At 38.8% G+C, this 24,343-nt stretch overlaps 2 protein-coding genes across 2 annotated transcripts in view; one reads left to right on the top strand and one right to left on the bottom strand.

Annotated features, from left to right (window-relative positions):
• The first annotated feature begins 1,786 nt into the window (after positions 1-1,786).
• Positions 1,787-12,366, top strand: TRMT61B (tRNA methyltransferase 61B). The gene is given in 8 exon segments (XM_016209864.2): positions 1,787-2,482; positions 3,826-3,928; positions 5,073-5,263; positions 10,166-10,257; positions 10,624-10,850; positions 11,775-11,852; positions 11,938-11,975; positions 11,978-12,366. Coding segments are annotated over 8 exon segments (1,452 nt in total). The 3' UTR covers positions 12,005-12,366.
• SPDYA (speedy/RINGO cell cycle regulator family member A) overlaps positions 12,019-24,343 on the bottom strand; it is a 26,945-nt gene continuing 14,620 nt past the window's right edge. The window contains exons 5-6 of the mRNA XM_016209875.2: positions 21,054-21,351; positions 12,019-12,337 (exon numbers count right to left, since the gene is read on the bottom strand). Of these exons, the coding sequence (XP_016065361.2) occupies positions 12,246-12,337; positions 21,054-21,351 (390 nt within the window). The 3' untranslated portion in view covers positions 12,019-12,245. The remainder of the gene's footprint in view (positions 12,338-21,053; positions 21,352-24,343) is intronic.

Raw genomic sequence — 24,343 nt, 5'->3', positions numbered from 1 at the left:
GAGAGGAAAGGAGAGGGGGAGAGAGAGAGAAACATCAAGGAGGAGAGAGGCACTGATGGAGCCCGCACCCCGGCCTGTGCCCCGACCGGGAATCCGCCCGACGCCGGCCCGCAGGTGGGCGACGGGGAATCGGACCCACGCCGGCCCGCAGGTGGGCGACGGGGAATCGGACCCACGCCGGCCCGCAGGTGGGCGACGGGGAATCGGCCCGACCCCCGGCCGCAGGTGGGCGACGGGGAATCGGACCCACGCCGGCCCGCAGGTGGGCGACGGGGAATCGGCCCGACCCCCGGCCGCAGGTGGGCGACGGGGAATCGGACCCACGCCGGCCCGCAGGTGGGCGACGGGGAATCGGCCCGACCCCCGGCCGCAGGTGGGCGACGGGGAATCGGCCCGACCCCCGGCCGCAGGTGGGCGACGGGGAATCGGCCCGACCCCCGGCCGCAGGTGGGCGACGGGGAATCGGACCCACGCCGGCCCGCAGGTGGGCGACGGGGAATCGGCCCGACCCCCGGCCGCAGGTGGGCGCTCCGCCGCTGGGCCGCCGCGCGCCGCCGGTTCCCTCACGGTAGAACGGGAAGCTTGTTTCTAATGCACGGTTATTATAAACTTAAATAGACATCTACGTCGCCTGGGCCTGCTAGGCTCTCGGTAAAATTTTGCCAATTGAATTATTAAGCCAAGAGGTTGGTGATATTTAATGTTAAATGAACCTTTAGACGCCAAAGATAATCTTTCCCTGGTTTGGTTTTGTTTTTAGGAGTACATAAATTTACTTTTAATTTTTTGGAGGGTGCCAAAGCCTGGGAATAAATGATTGTTAAAGAGACCCAGTGAGAGAGAACCGGGACAGAGCTAACGCTCTCGGGGGGCGCGGGGATTGAACAAGGAAAGCTGCTCGCGGTGCCGAGGCCGGGGTCGGGCTGCGCCGCCGGGGCCCCCGCGCGGTCCCCGCGCCTCCTCATACGGGAAACATCCTGGTGGCTGAGAAAATGACCTCAGTTTAACTTCTGTGCCTCTTTAAGAAACCTGTCTCCAGATTCCGTTCTATTCCGCGGCCCAGAGGGGGAGGCTTCAATGCCAGCCAGCCTCGAACGCCCTCGCCCGGCCCTCCGGTGTAGCGACGGCCTCTTACCCTTTTGAGATGCTTCTGGTTTGGGGGAGGGTAAAAGACTCAGTTAACTGAATGTTGTATTTTAATGATTAAAAACAATTCTGTCAAATAAGCCAAAGTGAACACCGCCCCCGGAGCGCCTGGCCCTGCGAGCACGCGGGCGCTCGGGCGGGTCTCGGGGGACCCGCGGGGCTCGAGGGGAGCGTCGCGGGCAGCGGGCGAGGGGCGCGGGCCGGCCGGCGGCCCGTCAGACGCAACCCGGGGCCAGCTTTACGTGTACATCTTGGGGTGACCGAGCGAGCCCGTGCTCCCGACCACTTCAGGGCCAACCCTGGCCTAGGCCCTGTTTACGCAGCGCTTTCACAGGCTCGTCTCTCTTAACCCGCCTGCTCTCAGGCGCGGCCGCGGAGACTGGCCAATGGTCAACTGTTCAGCGTGTCCGCATTTCACAGAAGAAAACGGGCCCGGGGGTTGGGACGCGCTCCGGGGCGGTTACCCAGCCAGGACCTCGCGCCCGCCCCGCCTCTCCGCCCCTCCGGACGCAGGCGCAGTCGCTCAGCTCCTTCCGGAAGAAGCTCCCGAGCCCCGCTGCGTCGGAGCGGCGGGCCACGAGAGGCGGGGCCTCGCCCGGTCCTACGTCACTTGCGGGCGACGGCGACGGCGCGAGTCAGCATGCTGTCGGCGAGTCGCCGCGGGCGGGTCTGGCTCCAGCTGCGGCGCCTCTGGAGGCGGCCGGGGGTCGCGGTCTGTCCGTCCCTGCGCGGCCTCGGACGAGAGCCCTTCCAGAGAGCGCGGGCACTGTGTTGCGAGTCCTCGCCAAGAGACGCGCGAGGTGGACCGAGAGAGCACAAGGCGGCCCTGAAGAAAGCCCCCGGCGCAGAGTCGCTTCCGTCTCTCCCTCCGAGCGTCCGGAGCTTTGGGACCAGATGTCTTTCGTCTCTGGAAAGCCTCAGATTGCCGACGCCTGGAGAGGAGTCACCCCCTCGAGAGCGCGAGGACTCGAGTGGAGACCGGGCCCAGTCCGATCCCTCACACCGGGGATCTGGGGCTCCCTCACGGCCCCGCCTGGTCGAAGAACTTCACGGCTCCTCTTCCTGGTCAACTTCCAGAGAGGAGCCCTTCCGGGCTGGGGAGCTGATTTTAGCTGAGACTGGGAAGAGAGAAACACAATTTAAAAAATTGTTTAGGTTGAGCAACGCCGGACGTTTAAATAGTAGCTGGGGGACAGTCCCGTTCAGCGATATCGTGGGCAAGTTCCCCGGCCAGGCACTAAGGAGCTCCTCTGGTAAGCTCTTTGTGCTGAGGAGGCCGGCGCTGGAAGACTATGTATTACTGATGAAAAGAGGTTCTGCCATAACATACCCAAAGGTAACGCACGGGAGTTAGGTGCGCAATGGTTCCAGAAAGAGCGAAACTGATGCCATACTACTGCAGACTGATTCACGTACTTAAGCACAACTCAGACGGTTCGGGTTTTTGTTATCAGCCTTAAAAAAAATAAAAAATAAAAAAGTCGATAGATACGACTTTTACCCTCATTTTAGGAGGATCAGCCAGATTTTAATTGTAATTGGAGAGTCTCGATTCTCTGATCTGTAAAGTGAAGGGAATATCGACAACTATATAGAGCGATGTGAACGCACTAGGCACATAGTAAGTACTTGTATTTGTTCCCCATTAACTCAGGTTTGCAAGTTCAGCACTCAGCATGTTGAACTCTTACAAGGACTATTTTTTAGTCACATTATGGTGACATTTAATCATATTTAATAAAGCATGTTACTAGAGGTATATGTTATCAACAATAGATCTATTACTATGCTTTCCCTTTAGGAAAAAAAGTTTTGTGCTAAAATTAAACACTAAACATAAAAGGAATATCCTTTATGAATAAAATAGCTACCTAGTTCCTTGTTAGAATCTTATACTATTCATCCATTGCTAGTAGTTTATTTCAGTCCTTAATTACAGTCACAGTCCTTGAGTAGAATGTTCCTTTGTAATTGTAACAACTCCTCCTATTCTGAGATGAGGAATCATTATTTATTCAGCGAATTGTCACCTACCTTGTATGTTCAGGGAACTACTGTAGGGAGGTAGAGTGGTGAACCACAGTCCTTGCTCTTAGCACAGACTTTACATCCTAGAGGGGGTGACAAAGAACAAACAAGTAAATGAAAGAATAAGGTAATTTCAGGTGGTGCTGAGTGTCATGAAGACAGATTAACAGAGACAGCGTATTGGGTGATGTGGGGGAAGAGAACTTTGTATGTACGGTGGTTAGAGGAGGTCTCTAAGGAGGTACATTTGATAAGACACCTAATTTAAGGAAGAGCCAGTCATGCAAACATCTAGGAGCCAAGTGTTCTTGCAAAGGAAAAAGTATTGCAGGGTTCCTATTGTGTTTACCTCTGTTTTGTTTGAAACTGTTTCTACCTTGTGATTCTTTCCTTAAATTCCCCACTCTTTCTTTAAACTAGGACAATCTGCTGATTTCTCCTTTTTTCTGAGCTCTATTGTACTTATTGTCTATAATACTGCTTTATTAGCTAGTTGAGTCTTGAATATCTTATTTCATCAAGTAAAATATAAACTCTTGCTAGGCAGGGCCAGGGTTTAATCTTTTTTTTTCTCTCTTCCAAGTCCAACATACTATTTGATAAGAGTAGGTGCTTAGTACGTATTTATTGGTTACTGTGTTTAAATCATAGGATATAAATATGATGCTGTTGATGATGAATATTCACCCAGGCGATACTGTTTTGGAAGCTGGCTCCGGCTCTGGTGGAATGAGCTTATTTTTATCCAGAGCAGGTAAGAGATTGGGATAAATGAGCTGAATTTAGATAACAAACATTCAATCTTTTCATAATAACAGAAAGTTAAATAAAGATGTTTCAGAAAATATTCACATAACTTTGAGATATAAAGAATTCTCTTTAAAACCAAATGTAAGCAACTTAATTTTATCTTCATTTTGTACATTTTTCCAGTCACTGTCTTTCTCTGTCTCCATTCATACTTTTTAATGCTTCTACCTTTTTTTTTTTTTTAAAAAAAAAGAACTAAACTTTTTATTGGAGCATAACATAGCTATAGAAAAGTGCATGGATCATAAGAGTATATCTCAATGAATTTTTATATAGTCACCACCCTCCTGTAGTAATTACCCAGACCAAGACAGGGAATGTTACTGCACCATAGAAGCCCCCCATGTTCCCTCTCAGTCCTTATTCTTCCCGAAGGTAACTACTATTCTGACTTTTATCATCATTGATTAGTTTTGCCTGTTTTAACCTCATATAAAAGGAATCACACAGTATGTACTCTTTTGAGTCTGGCTACTTTCATGCAACATTCTGTTTGTGAGATTCAGCCATTGCATGCAGCAGTATTTCTTTCATTTTAGTTGCTATATAGTTACTCCATTTTAGAAACAAATCTCAATTTATCCATTCTACTCTTGGTGTGCATTTAAGACAAATATTATGAATAGTGCTACTCTGAACATTCTTGTATTATTTGTAATAGCATAAGGCTAAGAAAAAACTACTTTTTCATTAGTAGGCGATTGCTTAAATAAACTATGGGATACAGTACAATGGAATATAAAAGATGTTAAAAATAATGCAGTAGATTGTTAATCACTGAAATGGCACTGATAAGTAAAAAGGAAGGTACAGGACACAATACATCACAATGTGTATTACAACAAAAAGAAAGAGGTACTTGTACACTTGTACAGGCACCAACTGTCTTGGGAAGGATAAATAACTGGTGATATGGTTACGTCTGAAGAGGGAGATTAATTGGGTATCTGAGATGGGATAGAGACTTTTGTAACCTTGAAATATTTGAATTTTTTCACATCTATACGATACCTTTTCACAATAATTTTTTTATATTTTGTGAACTGATTAATACTATGAAATATCATAAATTATCTCTTTAAATTAAGTTGGATCACAAGGACGAGTCATAAGTTTTGAAGTACGAAAAGACCATCATGAACTGGCTAAGAAGAATTACAAACACTGGCGTGATTCATGGAAAATTAGTCATGTAGAAGAGTGGCCAGACAATGTGGATTTTATTCATAAAGATATTTCAGAAGCAAGTGAAGACATAAAATCTTTAACATTTGATGCGGTAAGTTTTCAAAAGTGGTTCCTATGATATTAATACTGAGTACAAAGAAAACAAGGCTCACACTTCTTTTGTCTGGGAGAGGATCTTCCTTCATTATTTGTCGCATTTCTTTATCTGGCATGGGAGGAATATTTCCTTCAATATAATTTCCTTCAATATCATAACAGAGAGACTTACTGAATCAGTTGCCAAAATAAATATGGGGTAATGACCAAGGAGGAGGAGTTGAGCATCATAAACCTCAGCATTTCTAGATAAAGGAATAATAATTTGGAAGCAGCGTTGGGAGCATGTTGAGCCCAGCACCTGACCTCATGTGAGATTTGGGGTTCTAAATAGCTTCCATTTAAGAGGGAACAGGCAAGAGGCAACTTTAGACAGTTAAAGTCGGGATGTAGAGGAGTAATCATTAACAGTGTTGAGGATAGATGCATTTATCATGAACAAAGTTCCAGAAAGTGGAGTGGAGGAATTTGTGGAAAAGAGCAGCAGTGGGAGGTTGAGTTAGGGGACAAGAAGCAGAGTGGTACGAAGATAAAAGGATAGATGAGCAGAGGATGACATTTTAAGCTGTGACCAGTGTGATGGGGGAGATGTGGGACATGGATGTATTGGCTTCAAAGTTTCAGAATTCTAAGGTAAAGAGCCTCCTGAATTGCCTGTTGGAAGGTTGGATTATTTTAGGACCTTTGTAAGGGAACCTATGTAAGAAATGAAGTTCAAAGAGGAGAGTAATAATTTTTATCAGGACTGATTCTCAACCTTCCTTTCTTCTCTATCCCTTTATGTAACCCACCTATACTCCTGCCATCCAAAATGATGGTAAATGAATAAAAATGTGTGAAATCACAAAGACACAGAAAAGAGAAAATGGCTAAAAAAGGTTTTTAACAAATTTTGGAAACAGCCTGACCATCAGAAAAGGAATGGACACAATGTAATACTAACAATAGTATTATTTAACGTAGTGAAAGACATGGTGCTTAGTAAAAAAAAGCATTATAAAAGTATGTATGGATGGCCATATATATGTAAAATTTTAAACTATACAAAACATGTATTGTTCATAGTTATACACATATGTTGTAAAACTATAAAATTACTTGGGAACATTACCAACTTCAGGACAATGATTATCTCAGAGGAGAGAAGAGGAGAGGAAATAGAGGGAAATAGTTTTGAAGCCCCTTCAGCCTGGTTCATTCCAGGGCTCCATATAGCCAATATGACCTTGGGTACATTACTTAATCTTTCTGTGCTTCAGTCGCCTCATGTATTAAACAGAAATAATAATATTAATTATAATGGTGCCTATTTCATGGAGTTGTTGAGGATTAAATAATTCATATGAAGTACATAGAAGAGTACCTAGTATATAGTAAATACTAAAATAAATATTTCTATGATTTTCATTTCTCAACTCTTTAAATTCTACTTTTCCTTCAAGCTTAATTAGAGGATTATCATCTTCCTCTGAATTACTGAACCATTTTTGTTTCTTGATTCAGCGAGCATTTATTAAAGACCTGCCATGCGCCAGGCATTATGCTAAAACAAAAATAAATTATACATTTAAAGGAGCTCTCAATATAGAAGATAAACATATTAACAATTATTAGAAAGACTCAGAAGCGTGAAACACTATGGCTAGAGTTGGTATGAAATGAAGCTGCAGATGCAGTCATAGGGGCTATATCTAGTTATGTATATCAAGTTAGGGGGTGTAGACACAATCTTGTAGATTATGGGAAACTACTGATGAGTTTTTAAGTAGGGAAGTAGAATGTTCAGATTCCTGATTTAGAATCATTGTGGTGGAAGAATGGAGGCTGTGAATCTATATAGAAAGTGATTGTAATGTTTCAACAAGATATGATGAGGCCTTGAACTAAGGCATTAGTGGTCGATGACTTGGAGAAATACTTAAGAGGTAGATTTGTGGGACTGGATACTTTTAATTCAAACAAGCATAAAACCCCACAGATTATCAAAAGAATTCTAGATAAAGAAAATGATGACTGCCAAGTTTCTGGTTTGAGTGATTGGATGAATGGTTAATGTTAACCAAGAATAGAGCATTGAAGAAGGTTGACAGGAATCTTGGCTGTCTGATTTCTGGTCCTTGTCAATAACAGAGTAAAACTACAGTCAAAGAAGCCTACTTATGTCCATCATGTTGATCCTTTGATTCAGTCATTGAGCTCTTTACTGGGATATCTAATAGAAAACTTAAACTCATGTCCATACCTGAATTCTTGATTATTTCTCCCTGATCTTGCTTCTCTCATAGTCTTCATCATTTTCCTCATGAGTAAATGGCATCTTCATTCTTTCAGTGGTTTAGGCTAAAAACATTGGATTCATTCTGACTCCTGTGTTTCTCTCACATTTCACAGCCAATCCTATTTGGCTCTTACCTTTTCAGAAGTCATACCGCTTCTCATCACAGCCAACGCTATTTGCTGTTGCAAGGCCATCATTATCCTTCCAGGTTGCCCTCTCCCAGCCTTTTCTATTTATAGTTTTAAAAGGTCATAATGTACTGATTGCCACTAAATTATACACTTAAAATGGCAAGTTTTATTATGTTAACATGGAAAAAAGGTTTTAAAAAAAGTCAAATTATATTATTCTTTAAAGCTCTCCAGTGGCTTTTTCTCTTCCCGAGTAAAGCTAAAGCCCATAAGATTCTACATAATCTTGTCCCTCTCCTGCTCCCACCACATCCCCACCATTTGGAACTCATCTCTTACCATCCTCCCCATTCTGTCTCCACTTCGGTGACAGTGGCCTTCTCACACTCACCAAGTGTCATACAGCCTCAGAGCATTGAGCACACTTTCCCCTTAAGTTTCTACAGGGTAAGCTTAATCATTTTCTTCCAGTCTCGTCACTGACCAACCTGTGTATAAAATAGCACTTTCCTTCCCTGCCCTCATATTCTGCTCTGTACTTCTATAGGTCTTCATGGCACTCATCACCCTCTGACTTACATATTTATTGGATATTTGTTTAATGTCTGTCCCTTTATTAGAATATAAGTTCCTGTGAAATAAAATAGTATATAAGCTCCGATTATATCCTTACCACTTAGCAAAATGCTTGGCACATGGAAGGTGCTCAAATAGTTGGTGAATAAATTAATAATGATGTTCCTTGACTCATTAATACTGTTTAAAAACCCACAAACAACAAAACACTGTCACTGTTATGTGCCGACTTCTCTTAGCTGTCTGGAATCATCTTTCACTAATAGTCACTTTATTTTCTATTTTGACCATATTTATTTTGTTTTAAATTATTTTTTGGAAAATTTTATTTTATTTACTCATTGTATTCATTTGACATCTTTTGTTAATACAGCCTGTATTTTGCAACTGAATGAAGAATAAAAAAACAAGGCTGCGCTCTCCCTCTCAGGAGCAAGCCCTCGCCTTTCCCCTCCCCCATTTCTCCCCAGACACATTACCTTTGCCTTTCTCTCCCCTAAGCTCCAAGGGCCCTTCTCTTGCTTCTGTAACTTGTTTCCTGAGCCTATGCAGCCCAGCTGGCTCACTTTTACTACCTCTGTCACTTTCCATTCATTCATTCATTCATTTGAGAGTGAGAAGGAAAGAGAGACATTGATGTGTTGTCCCACTTATTTATGCATTTGTTGGTTGATTCCTGTATGTGCCCTGACCGGGATCAAACTGCAACGTAGGCATATCAGGACAATGCTTTAACTGAGCTACCCGGTCAGGGCTGTGACTTTCTAAGTAAGCTTTCTCGTTAAAAAAAAAAAAAGGAAGTTAAGGACATGATTCTTACATTTTAGAATATCTAAAATTAAAATTCAGAACTTTTCTTTTGAATATAAAAATCCGTATTTGAGCCTTGGCAGGTCTGGCTCATTTGGTTGAGTGTTGTCCTCTGCACCGCAGGGTTGCCAGTTCAATTCCTGGTCAGGTCACACGCCCAGGTTGTGGGCTGGATCCCTAGTCAGGGGCGTGCAAGAGGCAGCCCATGCATGTTTCACTCTCACGTTGATGTTTCTCTCTTTCCTTCTCCTTTCCTCTCTTTCTAAAAATCAATAAAAATAATGAATATATAAACCGATGAACAAAAAAGAAACGGAGACATTGAAGCATGCAACAGACTGACGTATTTCAGAGGGGAAGGGGAGGGACGGGAAGAGATTAACCAATGAACTTAGATGCATGTATGCATAGCTCATGGACAGACAATAGTGCAGGGAAGACCTGGAGAGGGGGTGGGAGGGGAGAGAGGGGGCCAGTGGGGGGACAAAAAGGGGGACATCTGTAATGCTTTCAGCAATAAAGATAAATTAAAAATAAAAAATCTTTTAAAAAAGAAAACATATTTGAGATAATGTGAACTTCTGTTGCCAAAAGCTGAACCAAAGCATTGAGACTTTGGCCCTGGCCAGTGTGGCTCAGTTGGTTGGGCATCGTCCTGTGCACCAAAAGTTTGCTGGTTCAGTTCCCGTCAGGGCACATGCCTGTGTTGCAGGCTTGGTCCCTAGTGGGGGGCATGCAGGAGGCAGCTGATAGATGTTTCTCCCTCTCCCTTCCTCTCTCTCTCAAAATAACAATACTTTTAAAGTATTGAAACTCTGTGTGTGTGTGTGTGTGTGTGTGTGTGTGTGTGTGTGTGTAATATATGAATGTATAAAATGCCCAGTGTAAGACATGCCATTACCATTCTTATGTAGTCAAGTACTGTGACAAATTGTATAATAATATTTTTTGAGGAGCAGAAAAATGACAGTTAGTACTATACTCTAAAAAATGAAATACTTTAACTGGGTAATTGCTCTCTGCAAGTGTATCGTTTTACCATGATAGAAAACCTATGTTTTATTGAAACAGAACTTAGTCTGATTCTCTTTTCCCCTCACAGGTAGCTTTGGATATGTTGAATCCTCAAGTTGCTTTGCCTGTTTTATACCCAAGTCTTAAACAGGGTGGTATATGTGCTGTATATCTAGCAAAGTGAGTGATGTGGCTATTACTTGTAATTTTAAACACGTTCATTTTGTAACTGAGTTAGATATATATGTCATTTCATAAAACTTATGAAACAGCATATGTCCCAAATCATTCATATTGCTGTTTAAATCATCCTTTACATAAATGGCAATATAAGATGCATATTTCTTCTGGCAATTTAGAAGAAAAGTTTTAAAAAGTATAATGTGAACAATAATGTTAAATTATGTTCTCTATATGTTTTACTTAGTATTTTGTGAAATTGCTTATTATGTGCTGTAACTTGCATTTTGACTTTAAGGTATAGTAAATTTAAACATAAGGTTGTTTTACTAGAAATTTAAAGTACACTTTTTACTTTTCTGAAAGCATCACACAGATTATTGAACTTTTAGATGGAATTCGCATCTGTGAACTTGCTCTCTCATGTGAAAATATAAGTGAAGTCATTGTCAGAGATTGGTTGGTTTGCCTTGCAAAACAGAAAAATGGAATTTTAGCTCAAAAAGTAGAACCTAAAATCAACGTGCATTTACAATTACATTCTCAAAAGAAAATCAGAATTGAAGGTGAGATGTTTCAAGAGGACGACCATGGTGAGCTTTAATTTTATTTTATGCATGTGTTTGCAATAATAAATGGAGAATAGGTTCTTGAGTGTATTGACCAGTAAATTCTAAAAATATTTCTTAGGGATTTTTTTGGTATCTAAATTGAAATGTGGTATTTATGTTTTTAAATTAAAATCTGTCAAGGGACAGACTAATTACTTCGCTTGCCCTTTATGTAAAGCTATGATACCTTTGAAGAACTTAGCTTCTTAAAATATTCATATTTTACCTGTGACAAGGAGGTTGACTTTTGAAATATTTTGTATATATACTAAAGAATTTTTAAACTTTAGGTCAGTGATTATTACTGAAGGAAAATAATTCCATAGGACCTGCTATGCAAATAACTAATATTTACTATTTATGTGGCTGTAATTCTCTAAATTTAGGTCCTTATTGTATATACACATTATTTAGGCTATGAACAAGTGTTCATATATCCCTTGATTTATGATATGAGTTTATCTATTTGGTTATAAAATCATATTGTTTATCATGTAATCCTTCATAAATTGTTTCTGTAAAAGAACTGGCATAGTAGCTCTAAAACAAAATGCTAAATAAAATATGTGAAACAAAAACTTATAGTATGCCCGGCCGGGCGTGGCCCAGCGGTTGAGCATCGACCTGGGATCCAGGCGATTGGGGTTCGATTCCCGGTCAGGGCACATGCCCAGGTTGTGGGCTCGATCAATGACTCTCTCATCATTGATGTTTCTATTTCTCTCTCTCCCTCTCCTTGCCTCTCTCTGAAATCAATAAAGATAGATTAAAAAAAAAAAATTTAAAAAACAAACAAAAAAAAACTTATAGTAAAGGAACATTAATTTGTATTTTAAGTTTTGAAATATTTGGATAAATTATGAAATATTTTATGTAGCTTACAATATATATTTTGTTCCATAACAGAAGAATCACATTCTGATTTTCCATATGGATCATTTCCCTATATTGCTAGACCTATACACTGGCAAATTGGTCATACAGGTGAGTAATGTTTTCAGGCCATATTAAATGGTCTTTTCTTCTCATTATTATAATGACCTTACTTTTTTTTCCCCCCTTAAATTAGCTTTTCTTGTCAAGTTGAGGAAGTTCAAACCACAACTTAACTGAGTACCTCAGATGACAGCAACTGATTTGAAGACAGAAATGTATCAAAATAGAACTTTATGTTGCAGATCATTACTTTCACAGATTGGTATTTTTAGCTATTACTATGATTTGTGTAACTTTTACATATATTTTTGAAAAATAACAAAAGCTAAAGAAAGATGTGTAACATTTCAAAACTGCTTAAATGTCCCATTTTGACATTCGTCTTGTAGTTAGTTTGACATATTGTAGTTAATGATTCCAAGTTGGTTTAGTGGAGCCATCTCATTCTTCACTGCCTGTAAACCACTCCATAGATTTGTCTTTCTTCATGAAATTAGTTTTCTTTTCTTTGTTTGATTGATGGTCATTGGCTACTGAAATAAAATATGCATTTTAAGATAAATTTAATGTATCTGTATTTTAAATACATATTTTAATGGCTTGTATGATCTTAAAAATTACAAAGAAATCTGGGTTTTAGTAAATAATGTGAGGAAACTGATAAAAATGATATAATCACTTTAAAAATTGTAGCAGAAGATGTAACAATTCTTGCATCACTTTTATCCTTCTCAGAATCATTTTAACCAGCTTAAAAGAACATCAGAATTATTCTATTATATAAATCAAGTGCTTGGAGAAATGTACTTTATAAATATGAATTAATTAGGACTAAGACTTATTATTCATATGCACCAGTTATTAGCATTTACCATGTACCTTACATTGTTTTAAGAATGTAATAGTTTTTTCATTTAGTATGTATAGCTTATCTTTAAGGTTATCCGTATTTTACAGACAAACAAAGGTTTAGAGGGGTTAGGTTGCTGTTTAAACATAGATGTTTTATAGGTTTAAAGTAGTAATGCCTGGGAGGATAAATGCTATTCCTGGATTTAGCCCTTAAGCTATAACTGTTTAAAAGAATATGTACATTCTAAATAACATTTTACATAGTTTTCATTATGTGGAAAATTTTAACCTAAAATCTCTGCCTTTATAGACTTTCAGCCTATGGTAGAGTTGACATTTTTCAAGTAAGTATAAAGCTAAAACTATTATATATGCTCCAAAGAAGTACAGGGTGCTGAACCAGGGTTTTGCTCTGGTTAAGTAATTGCCTGTGAAGTGACAGCTGAGCTGAGACCTGAGTGGTAGATGGGAATTAACTGCATCAGGGCATATGAGAGCAAAAAGGCCAGGATGTCCGGGTTGAGTGAAACGAATTGGAAAGATAGGTAAGGGTCAGGCCATGCAGGATCTTGTAGCCCTGTGAAGGAGTTTGCCTACCCTAAGAAAAATGGGGTGCCATTGAAAGATTTAATGAAGAAAGAGGTAACACGCTTAGATTTGTGTTTTGAAAAACATCACTCTGGCTGTTTTTGGAGGATTGATTGAATCGTAAGTAGAATGTTCTGGTGCCATATTTCTGTGTGGTAAGTACTGTCTGAACACTCATACAATAATGGCTTTATAGTTTTCATAACATTTCCAGATAACAGAAGCTCTGAAGCATGTGTTTTAATTCCATCATGGAATACTCCCTTTTCTTCTGCCCTTCTGTATAACTAGCAGCAAAATTCCATCCTTCATTTATTGTTTTAAACGCAGGCTTTGTACTACTTAGAGAAGGGGGCTGGCTTAAGAGCAAAGAAAAGTTGTGCCTTCTACTCCTATTTCACGTAAAATAGTTTCTGCTCAGTACACTGTGCTCAGTAGATGTTGAATTGAACAAGACCTAACAGTCTCCATTCTAATTTTAAGTTGAGTTGAAAACCAAACTACATAATAAACATTTATTTATATAGTTAATTGAAGTTCAGCTTAAGTCCTTTTTCCATCTCTCCATTGAATGCTAAGCATGTTTACAGTCTGGCTTATGGGACAGATACCTTCTTCTAAAGTTAGATTTCTGTGTTCATGTCTGGTTTTCATTTACCGTCCTGTGAACTCCTAAAGATTTGTGAATGACTCACAACTGTCTTCCCAGTGTTTTCCAGGGGGCCTGCCTTTTCCTCCCAGTCTATGGTCAATAAAAGTTTGCTTATGGTTTTAAGCCTACACTGGATCATGTATTGTTTCATCTGTTGCTTTGGTTGTTCTAGGGGAAACTTTAGGTGTATAGCTCTTGGATTGTGGAAGACTTTAAGTTTAAACTTTATACTTCAGTCCTAGCCAGTTTGGCTCAGTGTTAGAGCATAGGCCCACGGACTGAAGGGTCCAGGGTTCGATTCTGGCCAAGGGCATGTACCTCAGTTGCAGACTTGATCCCTAGCCCTGATGGTTGGGGCATGTGCAGGTGGCAGCCAACCAATGTGTCTCTCTCACATCAGTCTTTCTCTCTCTCTCCCACTCTCTCTGAAAAGCAATGGGAAAAATATCCTCAGGTGAGGATTTAAATAAATAAGTAAACTTTGTATTTCAGAGACAACAGGGAACTTCTGAAGGTTCCATGGTCATGTAAAAAGAGATAATTTTTAAAAGTTAGTCTGTTAGTGGTATCCATGAGTGTTTAAAGGAAGGGAAAAACTGTGAAATTAGAAATTTCATAGTAACACATAGTATACAACTCTGAGGTGATTGGTAGTAATGAACAATAATAAGGCAAGGAAAAGGGGAAGATGTAAACAGTGTGTATCGTGAAGAAAGACCCAGATAAGCTGGTAACTTATTGCATGTAGTAGAGAGAAGCTATATATTTTCCAACTTTTATCCTCTGTTCAGCAGCTCTTTCCCCTACTTCTCTGGGCAAAACTAGACTCAGTCAATGGCCAGCTCACACACTTTCTCTGAAAAGCCTTCACCAAGTCTCTCACCCCACAAAATTAATTCTGGAAAATTTTGTGCTCCTAAATGTTGATCATATAATTAGCATTACCCTTATCACATAACTAATTTATAAGCCTTGATTATGCCTTCATTAAGTGTAAGGATTTAAAAATATATCTATATCTTTATTGATTTCAGAGAGAGAAAGAGAGACAGAAACATTAATGGTGAGTCATTGATTGGCTGCCTCCTGCAGGCCCCCTACTGGGGACAGAGCCAGCAACCAGGGCATGTGCCCTGACTGGGAATCGAACCTTGATCTCCTGTTATAGGTTGATGCTCAACCACTGAGCACGCCAGCCGGGTGGATTTTTTTTTAAATCTTCACTTGATATTTTTTCCATTGCTTTTTAGAGAGAGTGGGAGAGAGAGAGAGAAACATGGATGTGAGAGAGACACATCGATTGGTTGCCTCTGACCCTGGCAGGGATCAGATGGAGCCTGTAACCGAGGTATGTGCCCCTGGCTGGAATGGAACTCAGGACCCTTCAGTCCACTGACCTACACTCTAACCACTGAGCCAAACTGGTTAGGGCTAAGTGTAAGGATTTTAAACCTGTATGACTAGAATAGTGGTGACAAAAATAAGAAAGTTCAGAGGATTTTTGATGAAAAATTATTTGGTTTTAGATTATATAACAGAATGTCCCATGCCTGCCTACAAGACCCAGGACTAAGGTTTGATATATTGCTTTTTTCCCTTGGCTTCATTCTAAAATCTAAGGAGTTCTTAGGTAAATACATATCCATGTTTCAGATGGACTAGCCTAGGTGTCATAAGGCTTAAAACAACATAAGGTAAAGAGAAACAGTGTACAGTTGACTCTCGAACAACTTGGGGGTTAGGGGCACTGACCCCCCTATGCAGTTGAAAATTCGTGTATAACTTTTGATTTCCCAAAAAACTTAACTACTTTTGGCCCTTTGTATCTGCAGGTTTCGCATCCACAATTCAACTGCGGATTGAAAACAGTATTTTCAGTCCACAGTTAGGAATCAGTGGATGCAGAGGACAGACTGTACTAATTGTCTACCATTGACTGGAAGCCTTCCCAATAACAAAGAGTCACATTTTATATATCATACGTATTATATACTGTATTATTAAAGTAAACTAGAGGGGGAAATGTTAATAAAATTGTAAGGGTAATACCTTTACTGCATTTATTGAAAGAAAAAGCCACATACAAGTGGCTTATAAGTGGACCCACGCAGTTCAAACCCGTATTGTTTAAGGTCAGCTAGTTTAGTTAATATAAAAATGTGCAGTGTATTCAGGTAGAACTGGGTTCCCATCTTGCTTTTTTTGTTGTTGCTGTTCTTTTGCCTTGCAACTGTGACTTTTCTGGGTTTGTTTCTTCATCAGTAAAATGAGTATCATTTTGCCACTCAAAGATTTTGGGGGACAGGTTAGGTGTTACATGATGCTACCTTTATAAAATGCCTAGCACATGATTAGTGATTGTGATGTATGTAAATTTGTAACGAATGTCTCATCTATCCCCCCCAGACTTGTGAAAATGAAAAATATTTTATTTATATCATAAACATGTTTACGTAAAACTTGTTTTTTGAATATTTTGTTTTGAGGAAAGAATTTTAAAGGTAGAAACATATGTTTTACCTGAAATTAGGAAGTTACTTTCTTGTGTTTGAAAGAAAGATGGAAGCATTGGTAACCGTCTATTGCTAAGTTTTAGCATACAAGCCTGGAGCAGAGCATCAGTTCTTTGTGTCTCTCCTGGAGAATGTAGAATTGAATTTTCTGCAACCACAAACTGTTAAGTGGTTCCAACCACCTTCATGTTGATAGAAGGAAGAAAATTTTTATTTATTTATTTTTTAATCCTCACCCCAGGATATTTTTTCCATTGCTTTTCAGAGAGAAAAAGGGAGTGAAACATTGATACAGGAGTGACACATCGATTGGTTGCCTCCTGCATGAGCCCTGACCAGGGCTGGGGATTAAGCTGCAACCAAGGTACATGCCCTTGGCTGGAATCGAACCCGGGACCCTTCAGTCCACAGGCCGACACTCTAACCATTAAGGCAAACACATTAGGGCATGAGGAAGAAAATTTTGCTAGCGGAGGTCACTACAGGGAATCAGCAGTTGCTGAGGCAGGAAGAGGCCAACCACTGCTCCTGATAACTTTGTTACCTTTAAACCACCCTCCCTTCTCTACCCTCTCTTCTCCCAAATAGCTTACTCCCTTGTCAAGCCTTTTGAGGGAAAAAGAATGTAAATGTTTAAGTGTATGTATGTTAAATAATTTTTCTCCGTATTGCCTATCCTCTGTCATCCTGAAACAAAAGGTCTTATATTTATTCTTGAGTCAATACTCTGAATAAAACAGTTGATGAGGCCTGGCCAGTGTTGCTCAGTAACTGAGCATTGACCTATGAACCAGGAGGTCACGATTCAATTCCCGGTCAGGGCACATGCCCGGGTTTCAGGCTCAATCCCTAGTAGAGGGTGTGCAGGAGGCAGCTAATCAGTGACTCATCATTGATGTTTCTATCTCTCTCTCCCTCTCCCTTCCTCTCTCTCAAATCAATAAAAACATATTAAAAAGCAAACAAGCAGTTGATGAATAAATACTTGTTCCTTTCGGTATAGGATCTGTATATCCTAAACCAGGGCTTCAGGGCTTTCTTTCATCAAAGGACAGGGTAAAAGCACATTTCCATTTACAACTCCCTTAAGTCAAGTGTTGCACTTTTCATCCACAACCCCTCAAAGACCTGCTTCAAAGCAAGCTGACTGGCAGAGCCCTATTCCCTGGGTGCACTCTGATTTCCTGTTGAGATACAAAACCTAAAATATAGTGTTACTACTATTGATATCTACAGGAACTAGTTTGAATAAAATATAATGCTTCTGTTCTGCTTTCTGTAAATATCTCTTCAAATTGGGGCTGGCATTCTCTCCCAATTCATTCCATATAACCTTTCATCGGGGACTTGGTTCTCAATGCTTTCACCATTTCCTTAGTCCTAAGTAGTTGCTGAAAGACTTGTGTGGCAGTTGATTTTTACCAGAAAGGCAGGATTTCATGAAAGGGGGCAGTGAGGCATAATAGTTAGGAATTTAGGCTCTAGTCTAGAGTCAGACCTGGGTTCAAATGTCGCTCTACCACCTTGGGCAAATTATTTAACCTCTCTAAGCCTTAGTTTCTTTCGCTGCAAAGTGGATAATAGTATTCGCCTTAAGGTTGGCTGTGAATATGAAATAAGATTATGATGTAAAATGCTTAACACATTGCCTGGAACATTTTAAACATCTAGTAAATCTTACCTATCATAAGGATCCAGGTAAAAGGAGTTGAGAAAGGGGGGAGGGATGCTAGAAGGAAATTCTTATTTTATCCTATGGTAGACCCTATTTACCTTTCAATATGAGTGAACCAATAAAAATTATGCTTGGAGGTATTGCAAGGGGATAGACTATATATTCCATCAGTCAAATTTGTGTAGTGATTACTAAGGCCAGGAAATGGAACAATGACTGAGGCATGATCCTTACTTTCTTTAAGAGTCTAAAGAGTCTAATTTCTCTTTAAGTAAAACTTCAGTGGCCACTGTTAACCTCATAAGGATGTGGTAAAAATAAATAGGTGAAATTCTGAAATAGTGTGGGTCTCATAGAATTAGAAAGAACCTTAAGAAATCTGTCAGTCCTGTCTTCAGATGGGTGAAAATATGGAAGACTTTATAAGAAGTAAAAAGGATCACTATTCTGGTTCTATTTCAAATTGAAAAATGTCAGAGAAATACGGTATCTTATAAATATAATTTAAATAAAAATTGTGGTGTGATTGAAAGTATTTCTAGTTTATATGATTTTCTTTTTTTATGATTATTTTCTAATATAAAATACCATTGTTCAAAGCTACTTAAATCCCAACAAAAATGAAGTATGCAAATAAATTATGGTACTTGTACCATGTCATGATTTAAAATCAAGTTTCAAAGACTAAATAATCACATGGGGAAATGCTTTATGATAAGTGAATAGAAGCAGGCCTAGATATACTATGGTTCTAACTTTTAAAAAAAATACAAAGTAGAAAAAGTATAGTATTCCAAAGCTCTAGTAATCAAAATGGTATGGTATTGCCCTAACTGGTTTGGCTCAGTGGCTAGAGTGTTGGCCTGTGGACTGAAGGGTCCCGGGTTTGATCCAGCCAAGGGCACATACCTCAATTGCAGGCTCGATCCCTGGCCCTAGTCAGGGCCAGTTTGGGAGGCAACCAATTGATGTGTCTCTTTCACATGGATGTTTGTTTTTCTTTCTCTCTCTCTCTCCCCACCTTGCACTCTCTCTGAAAAGCAATGGAAAAATATCCTCTGGTAAGGATTAAAAAAAATTTCTTTTAAGTGGTCTGGTATTGGCATAAAAACAGACACATAGATCAATGGAACAGAATAGAGTCCAGAAATAAACCCACACATCTATGGTCAATTAATTTACAACAAAGGAACCAAGAATATATGTAAAACTGGGGAAGGATAATGGTGTTGGAAACACTGCAAAAGAGGTAAACTGGACCACTATCTTACACCATGCACAAAAATCTGCTAGCAAAAGACTTAAATGTAAGATCTGAAACCATAAAACTCAGAATACAGGAGGTAAGCTCCTTGACATAGGTCTTGGCAAAGGCTTCTTTGATTCAACACCAAAAGCAAAGAGGCAAAAAAAAAAAAAAAAAAGTGAGACATCATACTAAAAAGCTTACAGCAAAGGAAACTCAACAAAATGAAAAGGCAACCTATGGAATGGAGATCTGATAAGGAGTTAAAATGAAGAGTTATTCAAATATATAAAGAACTCATACAGCTCAACAGAAAAAAAAAAATTTAAAAATGGGCAGAGATGAACATTTTTCGAAAGAAAACATACAAATGGCCAACAGGTACATGAAAAGGTGTTCAACATCACTAATCAGGGAAATGCAAATCAAAACCACAATGAGGTATTTCACATCTGTTAGAATGGCTATTGTCAAAAAGACAAATAAGTGTTGGTGAGGATGTGGAGAAAAGAGAGCCCTTGTACGCTGTTGGTGGTAATGTAACTTGGTATAACCACTATGGAAAACAGTATGGAGGCTCCTCAAGAAACTAAAAATAGAACTACCATATGATCCAGCAATATCACTTCTGTGTATTTATCTGAAGGAAACAAAATCACTATCTTGAAAAGACATCTGCACCCCCATGTTTATTGTCACATTATTTACAATAGTCAAGACATGGAAATAACCAAAATGTGCATTGACAGATGAATGGATAAAGAAACTGTGCCACACGTATACAATGGAATATTATTCAGCCAAAAAAAAAGAAATCCTGCCATTTTCGACAACATGGATGGGCCTTGAGGCAGGATGCTGAGTGAATTAAGTTAGAGAAAGAGAAATACTTTCATTTATATGTGGAATCTAAAAAACAAACAAAAACCTAAATTGAACTCACAGATACAGAGTACATATTGGTGGTTTCTAGAGGTGAGGGTTACGGGGGTAGGCAACATGGATGAAGGTGGTCAAAAGGTACAACTTCCAGTTACAAGACAAATTAGTCCTGGGAATGTAATGTACAGCATGATGACTACAGTTAACAATACTGTATTGTATATTTGGAAGTTGCTAACAGAATAGGTCAAAGTTCTCATCACAAGAAAAGAATTGTAACTCTGTGGTGATGAATGTTAACTTATTGTGGTAATCATTTTGCAATATATACACATCAAATCATGTTGTACACCTAAAACTAATACAATGTTGTATCTCAATTATATCTCGATTTTAAAAAGTGTATAGAAAAAAAGAAGGGGTAAGACAAAGAACTTCTGTGTTTTCAACCTTATAGCATAGTGCTATTAGACTTTTTTAAAAAAAGCATAAAAGAAAACCAATAGCTAATCAAACTAGGTGACGAGATTATAAGTAAATTTATTTCCTTCTTAAAACTTCTTTTGAATAAACATTTCAAATGCTTTTAAAATACTTAATACTTAAAATACTTGAGACCCATGGTGATTAAGTTTCACTTTAACATAAATCACATTAAAAATCTTTGAGTTCAGGTGAGCTACCAGAAAAAAAAAAGTAACACAAGACAAAGTAACTGAAAAGGGGAAAACTTTCAATATTAATTTAACTCATACTGTTATTATGTATCCCTGCCTGTAGGTCAATAACTTGGATTTAATAACTTGCATAAATCTAATTCTGACATATCACTAATTCATACCTTGAGGATAACTATAAGCTTGAGAAGGATCAACTATCGTGCCCATTGAGAATGAGTTGTGTGATTCCTGAGAATGTTTTTCTATCACCTCTACTGTATCACTGGATAAAGATGATGATGAAGACAATCCCAGTCTAACATATCTTCCTTTTTTACCACAGAGTGAGCAATCTACCGGTGTGGCACTAGGTCCCCTGGGCAGTTGAACTTCATCTCTGTTGTAGTTTCTAACAGCTCCACTGTGATGCACAGAACGTTCTCGTTGCCATATGTAATGGGTTGGAGCAATGGCCATAACCTATAGTGGAAAGCTTTCTTTTAGAATTTTAATAAGTTTTTAAAATTTTGTAAAACTAAGTACAAAAAATATAACTTAAGAACAGCTATCTCTAAAACTAGATTTAAAAATCTAAGTTACCAATGTAGGGGGGAAAAAAGTTATCTCCAGATACAGCAATATTTACCTATAAAGTGATTCATTGCTTGGATCCTTGACAATAATTGAAGGTATTTAAATTATTTCAAATAAGAAATAAACTTTCCAGGTTTTTCAATCCTGAGTATTTTAAGTTTGTGAAAGACAATACAGTTATCCCCAATTAACTTTGGAATGTACTGGGCTGAAAAGAGTATGTTTAATTGAGGTTTCCAACTATGTATGTTAGGCTAATCTTAAAATATCTGCAATTATGGTAAGGGATATGGTAAGAACAGTTTCTCATTATGTTCCTCAGTTTCCTCATCTGTAACATGAAGAGAATGTGTCTATTATAAGGGGTTGTGAGCATTACATGAGTTCTTTATAAAGCACTTAAGATTCCTCACTATGTACGTATCAGTCATTGTTGTCTAAGGTTTGTTAGATAAAACACTGCCTTTAGAGTCAGGATAGACTTAGTTTCTTATCCTAGCTCTGCCACTAGCTGGCTGTATGATACTGGGCAAGTTACTTAACCTTTCTGAGGCTCAGTTTCTTTATATCTATAATGGGGATACTATTTGCCTCAGGATTGTTCTGAGGGTTAGATATGTGTAAAATCTGTATCACATTATAAGCAACTGGCAAATGGTAGCTATTTAAGAAGTCAAGCTAGGGAAGTGTACCTATACGCTGGCCTCATGATATCCAAAACTCTTAAGCAGAATGTTAGGATGTTACTTATAAGCAAAAATGTTTAGTTGGAGTTATCAGTGACCCAAAGTAAATGAAAATTGTAAAATTTAAGAGTTAGTGCCCTATTGTCTAGACCAGTGCTTTTCAAACTGTTCTGAGGAGCCCTGAGGTTTCACAGACTATATTGGGGGTTCCTAGGAGGGGCTAAGGGAAATAGGCAGAGAAGCTCAGTTTGGGGGGTTGTATGTAAAATTTTTGGAAAGAAAAAGGCTTTTGCTGTTAATACCTTAAAATCCCCAAATCAAGACCAGTTCCCTCTGAAAATGGGATTACTGTAGCCTTCCCCAAGATAATGGCATAAAGAATGTTAGTTATGATCATTTTTATAAAGTATATTTTAGATTGACTTCTTAAATTCTTCAAAATAGTTTTCAACCAAGACATGCAATAAAGTTACACATATTTAAAAAGGCAGTAGTAAATAAAGGTGTTAACTCTATAAATATATCTACAATATAAAATTAGATTCAGAGCTACCTAAGTGAGAAAGTAGAATTTCTTATCAGAATTTTTTATTCCTTCTATATTTATTTTTCAACACTTCAATATCTTTATTTCCCATGTCTGGAATGTCTTCTCCCTTTGTCTTAATATTACCTTTCCCTCAATGCCCAGCATAAGTCCCACCTTTCTAAAAACTCCAGCTTTCATATTTTCTTATTAATGCTATATTAGGACTTTTAGCATATAAGTGTCTAGTACTCAGATATATCTTTTTATAAATATAACCTATTCTCCTGAAAGCCTCCTCTGTGCAGGAATAGTCTCTCTCATATACCTCTCTGTCAAATGCCCTCCACATAATATTATGTAGTCATTAAATATTTCTAATGATAAAAGTTAAGGACTAGAGGCCACTGACATTATGAACCTTCAATAACATGATTTTTATAGGAATCTTATAGCGAAGTCTAGTGAGAAGAGCAGAGGGAAATATAAAGGATACAAAATAGGTTTGGTAAACTGTCCTTTCTGCAATAAGCTAGGCATAGTAGTCTCTCCACATGCTAACCCAGCTAGGAAAAAAATGTATGCACACACACTTGTTTACTTTTAAATATATAGGGTGTCCCCAAAAAAATGTATATACACACTTTGAATAATTATAAAAGCAGTATTTATTAAAATACATTTCATTTTCAAAATTGAGTTATCAGCACCCTGGCCGGTTCGGCTCTGGTTGGAGCATCGGCCCACAGACTGAAGGGTCTCAGATTGGATTCCGGCCAAGGGCACATACCTAGGTTGCAGGCTCAATACCCAGCCCTAATGGTCAGGGCACATGCTGGAGGCAACCAACCAGTGTGTCTCTCTCACACTGATGTTTCTTTCTCTCCCCCCTTCCACACTCTGTAAAAAGCAATGGAAAAAATATCCTCTGGTGAAAGTTAAAAAATAAATAAAAATTGAGCTATCAGCTGTTAAAGTGTGTATACATTTTTGGGGGACACCCTGAATATTATGCTATAATATAAACATATTTTATACACAGAGTGGTATTGTGATAACAACAGAAAACTGTACCAGGGTTAAGACAGCAGGATTTTGGTCTTAATTCTATTAGCTCTATGACCTTAGGCAAATTAATTAACATTCTGGGTAATAAGGGGTCTTGTATATATTAGAAACAGGTCACTTACAGTCATCAAATTCTATGATTCTATGAAAGTGACATCATTGAAGCATTGGTGTTTGACCTACTAGAAAGGTTATCCTAGATTTTACTTTATCTTACTCTTCTGTCATTTTTAGTGATTTTATTTTTTTGGTGTCATTTGTGGGTGTTTCTAAAATACAATACTTGGCCTTCTGGTGTGTTTTTTGTTCATTTGTTTATATATATATGTACTTCTCTGTAACCTCAAGAGGTAGTATATTGTCTTATTAGCACTGACTCTGGAGTCAGACTGACTAGGTTTGAATACTGGTATGCTGCTTTACTGATTGTGTGACCTTGGAGAAGTCATTGAGCCTCTGTATGCTTCAGTTTTCTCACCTGGGATTACCTAGCTCGCTATAGAATTGTAAGTTAATACATGTGTGGTACTTAGAACAGTGCTTGTGGCAAGTGCTCAAAAATATTAATATTACTGTCACCTTGGATCTCTTCTCTACC

The sequence above is a fragment of the Miniopterus natalensis genome, chromosome 13, assembly GCF_054644295.1.
Source record: "Miniopterus natalensis isolate mMinNat1 chromosome 13, mMinNat1.hap1, whole genome shotgun sequence".
In the NCBI taxonomy this organism is placed as follows: domain Eukaryota; kingdom Metazoa; phylum Chordata; class Mammalia; order Chiroptera; family Miniopteridae; genus Miniopterus; species Miniopterus natalensis.
This window is presented reverse-complemented; position numbering and strand designations above follow the sequence as displayed.